This window comes from Serinus canaria, chromosome 2 (genome assembly GCF_022539315.1).
Source record: "Serinus canaria isolate serCan28SL12 chromosome 2, serCan2020, whole genome shotgun sequence".
In the NCBI taxonomy this organism is placed as follows: Eukaryota; Metazoa; Chordata; class Aves; order Passeriformes; family Fringillidae; genus Serinus; species Serinus canaria.
In genome coordinates, this window is record NC_066315.1 from 109,360,226 (window position 1) to 109,375,007 (window position 14,782).

General features: G+C 47.9%; 1 protein-coding gene across 4 annotated transcripts in view; it reads right to left on the reverse strand.

Annotated features, from left to right (window-relative positions):
- NOL4 (nucleolar protein 4) overlaps nt 1–1,373 on the reverse strand; it is a 192,256-nt gene extending 190,883 nt beyond the window's left edge. For all 4 annotated transcript variants that reach the window (XM_050970991.1, XM_050970990.1, XM_050970989.1 and 1 more), the window contains exon 1: nt 1,107–1,373. In XM_050970991.1, coding sequence (XP_050826948.1) covers nt 1,107–1,373 — 267 coding nt within the window. The remainder of the gene's footprint in view (nt 1–1,106) is intronic.
- Between the last annotated feature and the right edge of the window lie 13,409 nt (nt 1,374–14,782).

Genomic DNA, 14,782 nt, shown 5'->3' on the forward strand with positions numbered 1-14,782 from the left:
GGTCTGGATAAGCTGCCACTCCAAGAAAAAAAAAAAAAAAAAAAAAAAAAGAGAATATTGCTCATCCAAGCCAAATGCCCAGGCAGGAATATTTTTAATTGCCGGGTTTCCTTTCTCGGCTCCCCCTCCACACCCGCCCCACGCACAGACAAAAGAAGCTTAGCTTGCGTGACCCAGCGCATAAGAAGAATAATGATACATTAAGAGAGTTCAATAGGCAAAACCTACTTGCAACCAACAGTCCCCATCTTCTTAAATAGCAAAATCTGTCGCTCCTGCCACCACCGAGCATTATAGCTCTCCCGCTGTCAGACCTGCGCCGAGCCCGTAACGCCAGCGCCTGCCGGGGATGCCACGCTACCCTAGAGCATCGAACGGAGTGCTGAGGGGCTCCTGCGACCCCAGAAAGTGTCACAAAATACACCCTTCCCCCGGTCATGCGGAACCCCGTCCTCCCTTTGTTGAGCATCCTCGCTCTCACACCGCCCCTTACTAGCGCGGCCGGCGCTTCACAGCCGAGCCGGGCACATTCGTGGCCGCTCGGCGGCGGCGCCAGGGCTGCGGGATAACAACAAGGGGGGAAAAAAGGATAAAAATAATACTAGCAAAACATAAATAAATAATTAAATAAACCCAAACAGAGATCCCGGGGAACCACCGCCCGGCGCCGCGCCTGGCTTTGTGCCAGGCAGGGTACCCCCGTGCGCCATCCATCAGCCCCGCCGGCGGCGGGGCCGCTGCCCGGGGCGGCGGGGCCCGGCACAATGGCCGGTGCGGCGGCGGCGGCGGGACAATAGCACACCCCGAGCCCGCCGCAGCGGCCCGGGGGGGACGGGAGGGACGGGAGGGACGAGGAGGACGAGGAGCACGAGGAGGAGAACGACACCGACCCGGCGGGGTGCGTTGTGCGCACGATCGCTTTAAATAAAAGGACCCACAAAGACCTCGGCGGTGTATAATGTGACAGGCAAACGCAACATGGTGATGATGACTTGGGGGAAGAGGGAGGAAGGAGCCAACTGTGGCTGCGGCTCCCCCTGCGCCTCTCGCTCCCGGAGCGGGCTGCAGCGGCCGACATAGAACAAGGAAGACAATTCTCTACTAACCGTGGTTTTGACTGGCACGTACAGCACTTGCTTCCCTCCTCCAGCACCACCACTGACCTCGTCCGAGTTGCCGAGCTGGAAGCCTTTAGATTTGACCCAGAATTTGAATTTGGCATTATCCGTGGAGCTCGACTCGGAGCCGTTCAGGAGCTGGACGATCCGGTCGTATTTTTTACGGGTCACCGTCTTGGTTTTTCCTGAGTCCCCGTAAGTCCTGAGACACCAGTCCTGAAACTGGCGGTACATGTCCCGGTCGCTGCTCTCCATAATCTCCTAATAAACACACGCACACATGCACACGCCGGGGCGCACACACACACACACGGACACGCACACAGACACGGGCAGACACACGGACACGCACACGCCGCCCCGAAGCGGGCCGGGGTACGGGGCCGGGCCGCCCCGCCGCACTTTGCACCTGTTCACCCAGCGCTCATGAAAAATGCATCCACCTCCGAGCCGGAGCGAAGGAGGTCCCGGTGCAGGCAGATCCCAGCGGATTTTTCTTTTTTTTCTTTTTTTTTTTTTTTTTTTTTTTTTTTGTGGTGGTGGTGGTGGGGGGGAGTGGGGGGTCGGGAGGGGGATGGGTGGGGGGGGGCAGAAATCAATTCAATAGTGTGGCAATGTTCTCCTTCATTTTTTTTTTTCACAGGAGGCAAAAGATGTGGTGGAGGTTCCTCTTATCCTTCCACTGTACGTGATCAGTCTCTTTAATAATTGTGCAAGGCAGGACTATCCCACTGGCTCCAGCAGCGTCTTACCCAGAGAGGGTTCGGGTGGATAAATAATTAAAATCCTATCCCTCGGCTTAGTGAAGGAAAAAGAAAATATTGACTCGGATCCTTCTTCTTTTCTATACATCAACTGCACCCGGATTCACCCTGGATAGTGCGGGTGAAGAAGAGGGAAAAAAAAAAAAAAAGAACGGAAAGAAGAGAAAAAGCCCACCCTAGTCCGCCCCGGCAGCCCTCGGCTGTCTTCTCTGAAGGCTTTCTGTCTCTGTCCTGGCGGGCTGTGCCTCTCCCCAAAGCCGCCTCGCCGCGCAGGATGGAAGAAGCACTGAAGGGCACAGTGGTCTCTTTGCTCCCCCTTTATTCCAAGGCTGGGCGGCTTTGCTTCAGATAACCCCGCTCCGGGCATGAAGGTACTGGAAAGAAAGAAAGTTCTTACCTGCTATTTTCTAAGCCTAATGCATCCGATCCGCGACTAAAGTACATAATTTTTAATTTTTAAAAAATGATCTGTGAGAATTTCACTTCCTCTTATTGAGTCCCATTGAATTTTCATATGCCCTTTCAGGAATTTTCCTCTGTTTATTTACATAGCGATTCCAGCCGATGGAAGGAAAAAAAAAAAAAAAAAGAAGAAGAAAGAAAGAAAGAAAACCCATATATATGAGATAGGCTTGGATATTGGACCAGAGGAGAGATCAGTCCCAGGAGGATGTTGGTACAGGAAAGGAGGCGGCTCTCGTTGCTCTGCCAGTGTAATGATGGTGCTCACACATGTAGGACTCCTCGGGTGCGGGGTATCCTTTGGTCTCTGGGCTAAACTGGCTACAAGGCATTCAAGTAAGTTTGCGTGCGGATGCTAAGCATAAACCCCCGTTTTGTAAAGGGGGAAGAAGAAGAAAAAAATCCTGGTTTTTTTTTTCCCCCTCCCTTTGCCACAGCTTCAGTTCACGCCGGAGATCTCCGCGCTCCTCCCGGTCTCCCCCGCCGCGTCAGGCAGGACACCCCCTCCGCGGGGGGGGAAGGCTCCGCCGCGGCGCTTCCTCTCGTCGCCTCTCCGCGGCCGCGCCCGCCCGCGCCTCCGCCATCCAGCGCCCGGCTCCGCGCCCCCGCTCTGCAGCCGTGCGGCACTTCCGCGGCTGGGGCACGACTCCGGCCCGCGCCCGGCCGCGGGATGCGCTCCGGGGCCGCCGCTGCGCTCCGCTCCGCTGGGCTGCGCCGCTCCGCGCTGCGCTCCGCGCCGGGCTGGCGGCGGCGGCGGCGGCGGCGCACCGGGCCGGGCCCAGCGCCGCTCCGCGCCCCCCCCCGCGCCCTGATTGGCCGCCGGGACAAAAGTTTCTGTGGCGACGGCGGCGCGGCGCGGTGACGGGCAGCGCTGTCCCATGTCGGGATGCTCCCGCCTCCGCGGGCGCGGCGGGGCGCGGGGGACGGCGCGCACCCGGGCCGGGCCGACGGGGGGTGTGGGGGATGCGGCGGGGGAAAGAGAGGTGAGGGCAGCGTTTCCATGGCGATGTCTCCGGGCGCAGCCCCCCCGCCTCCCCGCGCGCAGACGGAGCGAGGGGATCAGCTGACACTTCATTAGCTGAGGACCTAATTATTGCTTATTGGAGCAAGAAACGCGCGCGGGGCCGTGGCGGAGGGCCGTCGGCCTCCGCGCCCCCGGCGGACATCCCCTCCGCCACCTCGCCCGCGCTGCCGGCGGAGCGCAGGAAGGGCCGGCGGTAGCGCGCACTTTGCGCCGCGGCGGGCCCGGTGAGATCCCTGCGGGACACGTGGCCGTCGCTGGGCTGGGCTTTCCCCGGGAAACGGATAACGAAGCCCCTCCGCCGCCTCCCCCGCGGCCCGGCCCCCGCCCGGCGGAGCGGAGGGACCGCGCTCCCGCGGAGCGCCCCCTCCAGCGCTCCCCGCATCTCCCGGCGCCTCCGGGACCGGCCGCGCCGGCGGTTCCAGGGAGCGCAGCCGCGCGGTGGGCCCCGCGGCCGGCCGAGTCCCCGCCCGCCCGTGCCCGCGGCATCGCACCCCGCGCTGCGGCGGGCAGCGGGCGGCAGCCGCCCCGGGTTCGGCCCTCGTCGGGCGGGAGGGGAGCCCAAAATCCACCGCAACCCAAACACGTGCCGTTTTGGGCTCGGGTCGCTGAAATGAAGAGGGCTACGGGGTTCCTGTGCTGTGCCTCGGGTTTCTTCTGCGGAAATCCCACCTGTGTCTGGGTATCCAGTCACTCGGGGCCTGGAAGGGCCCAGTGGAAGGGCAGCTGTATGTTTCTCCTGCCCAGATCTAGGCAGTAGCGAGCACCTTAGTTCATTCTCGTGTGTCCTGCAGAAAAAGGCTTCCATGGGATGTCATACTGTTTACGCCGAGCCTGGATTTCTAGTGCAAAAGCCGAAGGGAAGCCCTAAGGGAAGCCCTTCCTCACACACCCCAGCCAGGACATGCTGGTCCATTGGGCTGGCCCTGTGCATGGGCACTTTAACCTGGCCTCATCTGCCCCGATAACCCAGCTCACATGTACCTGTCCTTTCCTCTCTCCCTCTCTTCCTTTTCCCCTCTTCCCCCAGTCCTATGTTTGCTTTTCTGCTTTCCGTCTGGAAACACCACCTCAGACACAGGCAAAGCTGGGACAAGACTATTGTTTAAAAGCAGCGCTCTGAAGGATGTTTCTGTTGCCAAAACCTTTCCTCCCATCTGTAAAATCTGAGAGGACAAGCTGGCACAATGGGCAGAGAAAAGTAGGACTTAGAGATAACCCAAGGAGGCTTGAGACTTTTTGTTGGCCACAGGGCTCATAAATTATCTTGGCAGCCCCATTTTAGTGTTAGAGGAGCACAGGACTCCCGTCCATCACAGGATGTAGAGGCAAGGCAGTAACAAAGGAACTGCTGTGCAGAAGGGGAGCAAGGGGAACCTCGCTGAACTCTTACCCAGCAGGCTTTATGAGATGTAATATTGCTTTAATGTGCCATTAGATCTACATTTAGAAAAAGGGTCGTAACATGGATTGGGCTGCACTGCTAAACAATTCTGTCAGATAATTGTTCTCAACCCAGCCTCCTGCTGAGGGTCTCAGTAACTTCCGTATCACACTGATACTGTGCTGTGACTGAATCCAAAGTACAAACACAAAGCAAAGGGGATAAAGGAAGATGTGACAGAGCCAGGAGTGACGATCCAGACAGTTATAGCATGGATGAGTAAAATGCCTGAAATAAGCAGGCACGGTTTAGTAGTTCAGAAAATAATTCCATATCCAGGAGTATCACTTTGGATCCTGCAAAGAGCCCTGTGTCTTCTCAGAAGAGACACATTCCTAAATTCAAGTTTGAAGCATGCCTTAAAGACCTGGAAATATTGTTTATTTTTTCAAACTGTTTTGAGGCAGGAGAGAGAATCATAGAATTCCAGGATGGTTTGGAAGGAATCTTAATGATCTTAACTAGAAGTTCTTAACAATCATCTGCCATGGGCAGGGACACCTTCCACTAGACCAGGTTACTCAGAACCCCATCCAACCTGGCCTTGAACACCTCCAGGTAGCACTCTGGGCATCTGCTCCAATGCATCACCCCCTTAACAGTACAGAACTTCCTTCTAATATCTAATCTAAACCTTCATCTTAAGGCCATTCTCCCTTGTCCTACCACTACATGCCCTTGTGAAACAAACATGGGTGAAAACCACTTGTGGGGATGGAGAGTAGAAATTTGAGTAATATTAAATGTGGCTGGAATTCTGTCTCTGTTTTACAGTTAAGATTTTTCATTTGTGTTGATGGAAGATATGGATGTTTCATGACTGCTTCCAGTAATAACTTGGCCAGAAGTCCTAGGAGCATCCTGGAACCCCACCCACCCTGCCAGACAATGGATCGGCACAGGACACAAAAATTATGCCTACCATAAAGAACTCGTGATCTAAAGAAGGTCAATTGCATGGTACATGGCTTCACTCTCATGTAAATATACATTGTAGAGTGTATTTGCATTACCTATACTCATTATATATATATAATGTGTGTGTGTACAGTAACTTCAGCAGAATTGATACAGTGAATTTAGAGTGCAGATTTTTAATCTCCTGGCTTGAGATCTTCTGATCTTTCAGAGTACTACTCTGAAAATAGAATTATCAGATTATATTTAAATAAGAAAAACTACGTGGGGTTAAGTTCACTGTCTGGTTTGTGGAGGGTTTTTTTTTCAGAATTAACAGAGTCTGGAATCTCCTCGCAATGAAAAGTGCTTGTACAGATCCTCCTCCTGTCAAGAGTTATAATGGCAACCTGTTACTCAGCTGAAATTGAAACTCCTGGGGTATCCTTGAGTAGAGGGACTGTGTTGGTCCTTCAATGCCAATGACTGAGGCTGTTCTGTGCTGTGCATTTGCAGAACTCACTTGTCTCTGCCAGAAAATGAAAGTTTCTCTCCTCTGGTGTGGAGACATCACGTCCATGCTTTGCTGGCTTGATTGCTCTGCAGCCAGCCTGAAACAATACACCACCAACAGATGTGTGAACATTTCCATTCAGTGGAATGAAGTGTTAGTTGCAAAACAGAGTTTTGGCTATTTGAATTGCCTCATGTGCATCAAGCTGTGAAAGAGGTTTAAAGTAAATAATGAATATCATAAATACTGTATTTTTTGAATTATCAGCTCTAACAAATCCACTGGCAATAGAAAGTGAAGACAGGCAGAAAGGGGCCTGATGTCTCTCATTGGAGTTACCAGGGTTTCTAGATGAAATTACAGTCTTGCAAGTGACATGGAACTGAGTCCACGGAAAAAGCTGAGAGACATTTTCAAGTTTTTAAACTTGCTGCAAAATAGATAGTAGGTTTTTGGCTTAAATCTGTCATCTGACTTCTGCCGAAGAGAAATGTTTGCAAAACATGCACCATATTTCAGCACAGTGCTTGATATGGCATTACTGGATGACTAAGGGTAGCCTTTGAGCATGTGAATTTCCTGTCTCTTAGGTTTTTTGTTCATTGACATAGCGAGAAAAAATCATTTTGACACTTCCGACTTGCCGTGTCCATGAGTTACGTTGGAAAGCCCATTTCTGTGCAGACTGAAAATCATCCATGCTGAACTGACAGAAGATGTGCTGAGGAATAAAGAAACTGCAGCTCCAAATGGTTTGCTTTAAGCTACATACCTGGTAGTGCTTTTCCTCTCTTCTGGAGAGAATTTCAGTGGAAGTGTCCTGTTGCGTCCTTTACAGCCCTGTGATGGCAGCAACAATGAGCACTGCAAGCCCTAATGCTTGTGCAGGTAGAAGTCAGTGTTCACACACTGCATGGGCTTGACTGTGCTCTCTTCCTTTGGTCTCACGTACCTGACAGACTCTCCTGAGTGGTTTGATAATCAGTCACCTGATTGCATCTGGGGAGGTAGGACTCTGCTGTGACACAGCTTCCCTGAGGAGAAAGTAGTCCCCATTCCACCTACTGATATTACTGGCAAAGGATCACTCTAGAAAGATCCTTGAAGGTAATTCTAAGGTCTTGGCTTCTTAGGAGGTCAGAAACTACAGGTAGTACTACTTGGTAGTACTAGTGTATGAAAACTTCAAAGGATGGAGGAAGGTTTTCTAGGTTTTGATTTATCTACTGAATGAGCTATCATGGATCAAAGCCTAAACTTTTATTACTGTTCAATATAATTTTTTCTATAAATTGTTTCCAGTTCCAATATTCTTCTCTATTTTTCTTAAGTTACTGCTGGTTTTGGAAAATTAAGATGAGGTGGGCCGAAGCAATGACTCAGAGATGGCTTATAAGAACCTACTTGCTAAATATTTGGGAGAAAGAGGCTGTATGTTTCTAGGTTCATAAAGGAATGTGAGAATGAATTCATGAAATGTGGGAATAGTGTCAACAAGTGTTCTGGTTAGGATCTTTTCACATAGAGTGATGTTGATGATGCCAATGAGAATTATACTGGGATATACTCTGTCTTTATTTTTTAACAATCTTCTTTGGCGACATTTGGAATCCCTTGAGAAAATGCTCAAACTCACTTCCCCTCATGCAGTTAGAAAACTCCAGACTTGGCTTCATTCTACAAAGCTGCTTTGCTTTAAGTAGCAGTTCTGCAAAACATAACTTCACATACTTCTTTTACTCTATGCTTTATTACTGAGAATATTTGCATGAAAACAGAGTCTTTGTTTAAAAGTTCCTGCTTCTTATTCATCACAGCTCGTTGAGTTGGAAGCAATTACGGTACCCTGTACAGAAGGCTCCGATCCCTTCAGAACAGAAAAATATAAGCAGGAATTGACAAACTTGTAAGAATATAAGCTCTTGTTTTCATGAAAATTTCCTCATTTCCTTGGTAATAAAAAAGGAAAAGGGAGTAAATATGTGACACACAATGAAAAAAAAAAAAGAAAGAGAATGTTTCAAATGTCTTAATGTTTGTATATGGGCACTGAAATTTTTTTATTGTTACAGTGATACATTCAACCTTGTTTGTTTTCATGCTATAGAAGGTGTGCACAAAGGATTTTGTGTGTGTGTGTGTGTGTGTGTGTGTGTGTGTGTGTGTGTATAGTATTTTTTATTCTTTCTACAGGTAATGTGTCTTCCTCAGCTAAGGCAACACTAATATAAACCAGCTCCTAGAATACCACCCAGTGTGTTGTCTAAACCAAGCCAGGACTAATAAGGTAGTGCTGTAAATGCTACTAGTCTGTCTCTGTTAGTGTTCTCGACTTCATTGCCATGGAGGGAGATGTAATAATTGGAAAATGTTCCAGAAGTTTCAGATATGGCTCTACAGCCATTGTGTCAGGCACTACTAGACAAAGTCAGCCCTGGAACAGAGTGTGCTTAACCAGCTGCCATCATCCTGCTTACAACAGGATGGAAACTAGGGAGGAAGCAAAGGTAAAGAGAATTTGTCAATATGAAATATTTGGCAAAATACAACATTTATCTCTCTCTGGTATAAAATACCATCCAAATTTTACGTTTGCATTTGATCCATATAATTGCATCAGCAGCATGGGGTCCTCCTGACTTCACAACATTATAGACAATGATAACTAAAGAAACCAGAAGAAATTACTGTTGCATCTCATTGTATCTCAATTACTGTTGCATCTTCACTGTTTTCACAGAATCACAGAACCACAAAACAAGCTGTTAGAAGGGACCCACAAGGATCATTGAGCCAACTCCCTGCACAGCACCATGCCCAAGAATCATACCACATGCCTGAGAGCATTGTCCAAACACTTTTTGAACTCAGCCAGCCTTGCTGCTGTGCCCAATTCCCTGGGGAGCCTGTTCCAGTGCCCAACCACCTTCTGGGTGAAGAACCTTTTCCTAATATCCAGCCTAAATCTCCCCTAACACAACTTCAGGCCATTCCCTTGAGTCCTGTCACTGGTCACCACAGAGAAGAGATCAGTGTCTGCCCTTCATCCTCCTCTCACAAGGAAGTTGTAGACAGTAATGAGGTCTCCCCTCAGTCTCCTCCAGGCTGAACAGACCAAGTGACCTCAGCCACTCCTCATACAGCTTCCCCTCTAGGCCCTTCATCATCTTTGTTGCTTCCTTTGGATGCTAATAGTTTAATATCTTTCTTATATTTCAGTGCCCAAAACTACACCCAATATTCAAGGTGAGGCTGCCCCAGTGCAGAGCAGAGCAGGACAATCCCCTCCCATGCCTGGCTGGTGATGCTGTGCCTGATACCCCCCAGGATATGGTTGTCCCTCCTGGCTGCCAGGGCACTGCTGACTCATGTTCAGGACCCCAGGACCCCTAGGTCCCTATTCATGGCACAGATTTCCAGCATCTCATTCCCCATCTGTGCATACATCCAGGGTTGTCCCCTCCCAGGTGCTGAAAACAACACTCACCCTTTTAGAACTTCATATGATTGGTGTTTGCTCAGTCCTTTGATTTGTTGAGGTGTCTCTGCAGGGCCTCCCTGCCTTTGAGGCAGCAGCTCCTCCCAGTTTTGTATCATCTGTGAACTTGTTCAGTATCCCTTCCAGTCCTGTGTCCAAGTGATTGATGAACATGTTGAAGAGCACAGGGCCAAGAATGGAACCTTGCAGAACCCCACTAGTGACAGGTCACCAGTCTGATCTCACCCCTCACTATAAGCCTTTGTGCCTGACCCGTGAGCCAGTTATTCACCCCTCGATCATGTGTTTGTTTATCCAGCTGTGTGCTGGATGTTTTGTCTTGAAGGGTACAGGGAGAGATAATATGGAAAGCTCTCCTGAAATCCAAAAATATTACATCAACTGACTTCCCTTCATCAACCATGTATGCTACCTTGACAAAAAAGGGAGACCAGGTTTAGTAAGCAGGACTTTCTCATGACTGCGACCAATGACTGCATTGTCTTTCAGGTGTTTTTCAATACCTCCCAGAATAATCTTCTCTGTAGCTTTGCCAGGCACTGAAGTGAGACTGACAGGCTTGTATTTCCAGCATCCTCCTTCTTACCCTTCTTGAAAACTGGGACAACATTTGCCATCTTCCAGTCAGCTGGGGACCTTTCCAGATTCCCAAGACCGCTTAGAAATCATTGAGAGAGGTTTTGAGATGGCAATCAGCCAGCTCTTTGAGAATTCTTGGATGGGCACCATCAAGCCCCATAGATTTGTAGGGATCCAGCTGGAGAAGCAGTCCCACACAATTTCAGCATCAGCTGGGAGTTGATCATTCACACAGTCATGGTCCTCCAACTCAGAGCACTGAGAGCCCCTTGGTCTGACATCAGTTTTGAAGACAGAGGCAAAGGATTTGTTAAACACCTCTGCTTGTCCATGTCCCTGTCCGTGAGGTGACCATTTTCATTCTCTAATGGGACAATGTTATTTCTGCTGCCTCCTGCCATTTATATTTGAAAAAACTCTTTTTATTTTTTTCCACATTTCTGGAAGCTTCAACTCCAGCTGAACTTAGGTCACACAAATTTTCTCCCTACAGGAGCAAAGAGAATCTCTATATTCTTTCCATGTCAATTAACCTTTCTTCCACTGGGCATACACCTTCCTTTTTAACCTTATTTGCAAGAGAAGACTCCTGTTCAGCCAAGCTGGCCTTTTGCCTCACCTGCTTGACTTCTGACATTTGGGAATTACCTTCTCTTGTGCCCTTAGGAGTGATGTTGAAAAAGTGACCAACACTGACAGACACCAGCACCTGCAAAAATGTTTTTTCCCAGGGAACTATACTTGCTAATTTTCTGAGCAGGCTGAAGTGTTCTCTCCTCATGTCCAGAGTTGAGGTTTTGCTGGCACTCTTCCTCCTGTCGACAGAGATTTTAAACTTGATTGCTTTGTGGTGGCTGTGGCCAAGACAGCCGCCAATCTCCTCTTCACTCCTGAGATCCACTCTGTTGACAAGAAGCTAATCAAGGAGGGCACCTTTCTGAGTTGGCTCCCTTAGGACCTGTTTGACAAAGTTGTCATCCAGGTTATTTAGGAATCTTCTGGCCTGTGTTGTACCTGCTGTGCAATGCTCCCACTTGATTTCTGCCAAGTTGAAGTCCCCCATAAGGACAAGGGCAGTTGCCTTGGAAGTGTCCCTTAGTTCCTCATAGAATAATTTGTTGGCATCATTGTCCTGGCTAGGAAGTCTATAGCAGACTCCTACAACGACATCCACATTACTTTTTTTGTCCCTTGTTCCTTATCCAGAGGCTCTCAACCGCACCATTGCCAACTGCAAGCTCCACACATTCCAACTCTTCTATTACATACAGTGCCACCAGGTCCTTAACCCAACTGATATTGTTTCACAGGGGAAATTTGCTCAAAGCACTTAACATTTTTTGCCACTGTGGTTTTACTATAAGGCAGCCATGCTCTTTAAGTGAGAACACCGTGCACATTTTGAGGTTATATGGCAGGGTCCCAGAATGGTCATTAGAAAAGTGCCCTTTCATAAATTGTGTTATGGTAGCTTTTGACTTGGTAACATTTAGGCACTGATTCAATGTCCTCCATAAATTTATCCTCAAAACACCAAATTAGTGTTGTTAGTATCAACTTTAATCAGCAGAACAGTATAAATGGTATCTGCCCTCACATGACTGTTCCCTGCTGCCCAAATGCAGCTTATTTCTGGAGCACACACTCCTTACACTAGTCTCTCTGTTCCTGCTAAACTGCTGAATAAATTTTACTCAGTATAACCCCATTCTGAACAATAACAAGAAAAGAAAGATCATGTTTAATGTTAAAAAGTGAACACAAACAACCAAATTGTTTAAATAATTCCCATGACAACTAGGAACTTATAAATAGAAGAGGACTGCAGATCTCCATGACTTTAAAGAACACCTAGTTCCAACCCCTCTGCCGTGGTCAAGGACACCTTCCACTAGACCAGGTTGCTCAAAGCCCCATGCAACCTGCCCTTGAACATTTCCATCAATGGAATATCTACAACTTCTCTGGGCAACATTTTCCAGTGTCTCACCACCCTTACACTGAAGAATTTCTTCCTAAAATCTCTTCTAAACTTGCCCTCTTTCAGTTTAATGCCATTCCCCTTTGTCTGTTGCTACATGCCCTGGTAAAAGTTCTCTCTTCTGTGCTCTTGTAGCCCCTCTTTAGGTACGGAAAGGCTGCTCTAAGGACACCCCAGAACCTTCCTTTCTCCAGGCTGATCAACCCCAGGTGTCTCAGACTGTTCTCATAGGAGAGCTGCTCCACCCTCTGATCATCTTTGTGTGGGACAGTGTCAAATGCTTTGCACAAGTCCAGGTAGATGACATCAGTAATTTACATGAAATGAAATTGGTTCAGACCTAAGAAGAACTTTTGGGTTGGCTTGTAGGGTTCTTCTGGATGACTGAGTTGGTTTGTTTGTTGGTCTGCTACTTTCCATGTACTCTGCCTGGCTGGGTTATACCTCAGGAGTGAGGAGAGGATCCCTGAACAAGGATGGTCCCTGCTAACAGTAGAGCAGTGAGACACTGCCACAAGTTAGGTAGAGAATTTTGGGGCATTATATGTAGAAATGCCCAGCACAGGGAGCCAGTTTGTCCTGCAAACCTCCCAGCTTGGGAGTGCAGGCCTGGAGAGGACCTCCTCACAGGTCCCACCTCCCATAAGTACCTGGTACATTTCATAAGGGATGGTCTACAGCTGTTCCATTTTCCCCACCCACTCTAGGGCTCTCCCAACCCTTTTTGTCAATGTGGAAACATGCAGAAAGAAATAGAAGTCTGCAATAGTTTTCAACAACAGGGATTTAGCTGTAATTCTAATTTCTAATTGGCTGTGCCCTTCCACAAGCAGTGCAACCAGGAGACACGAAGATGACAGCACTCAGGAATGATACAAAGTATGAACCAAGGATTACCCATCTGTGTCCCTCTGGAGATCTGCCAGGATCCCAGCATTTATCCATACCCAGACCTTGTGAGTCATTTGCTGAAAGAAGCAGGTTGAGTTAGACCTCAGAGTGCCCGTGAGTTTCCTTAATTCCAGAACAAAAGCCACAATCAGTCTTAGGACAGTGAGGTTTTAGATCAGGAGGAGCCAGATATCACCATGACCATTCTGCCAGACACCCCTTTGATACAGCCCCTCAGTCTGAGCTGGGACATGGAAAGAAAGGTAGAGATGGAGCACAAGTCAGCACAAATGCTTTTTTTATTTCACTCCTTTTAAGTAGTGGTATTTCTCCACCTGTTGTCCCCAGCCATTTAGTGACCATTCTCTAGTATAAAAGCAATGCAAAAGTGGTTTTAACCAATATTGTCCTAGTGCTTTATCTTTTGGATGCTTAAAAGTCTCCAAGGTACTTCTGAGACTCATCCACTGCTTCTAAAACCTGAGGGATTCACCTGAACCATCATCATCATGTAATTATGATTTCTCTCTTTCCATGAGGGAAAGATCATAAAAAAAAAATAACAACAACAAGCCAAAAAATAAAAAGCCCTGACCAGCCCATTGTATAATGTTTCAAGGCTCTGGAACAGAAAAAAATGCTTAATGTGAAGGCTGGCATGAATATTTCTATTTATGACCACTAGCCCATAGAGAACAATGCTGCCTTAGCAAAGTCTTCACTCTGTTTAACATATACTGAACTTGGCAGTGTTAAGCTCTATATATTTTCATACATTTCTGATTGAACTTTGGATAATGGTTCTTGTAAAAGAATGTAAAACTGGAGGACTTTGTACTTCCCACATCTATGTTTCAAGCCAGAGTTGTGCTTTGTTTTCTGAAATTGATATCCTCATTCAAACAAATATGTGATAAAAAATGTGTTCATGTGTGAAAAAGCCATATGCAGTGTTGAAATTCCGGCCAACTCGTTATACAGATACTACATGCTCGAGAAATGATGACTCAGTAGGGGAATTTTGCTCATCCCATAACATGCTTGACTTCCTAAGCAACACGTTGCCCTCACTTCTCTTACTGCTGCCGGGGACTGGGAGGTAGAGATGTGCATGGACATTGGCAGGGTACCTTAGAAAGATATTCTGTTGTTTCCACTGTGAGTTTGGTTTGGCTTGGTTATAAAAGGGATATATAAAGAGAAATATACTCTCTCTGTAAGATCAAGTACAGCCATGGTGCTTCTCAGGCTCTGATGGAAAGGAAGAGGCCATTTCAGCCTTGGCCTCCAAATTTGCATGAATCTCTGCTCTATAATCACCTACTGTGCTGTGTTTAGCAGAAAGTTACCTGTTGGTGTATCACTGACTTTCTATTTCATGCATTCATTTTGGTAATTAGTCAGAGGAAACAGGAAAAGGACAGAGCCTGAAACTTGTTCATCGTACATAAGCTAATTCTGGCTGGCCCGGTTTTTTCACCTCGATTTTCTCTATTTTGTATTTGCACATCTGGATTTGTGAAAGATGGGATCCTTAACCCATCCCTTGCTACAGGCTCAGAGAATTAACAGAAGGTACCGGTCGTTGTCTTGTCTGTCGATGCAGTATCCC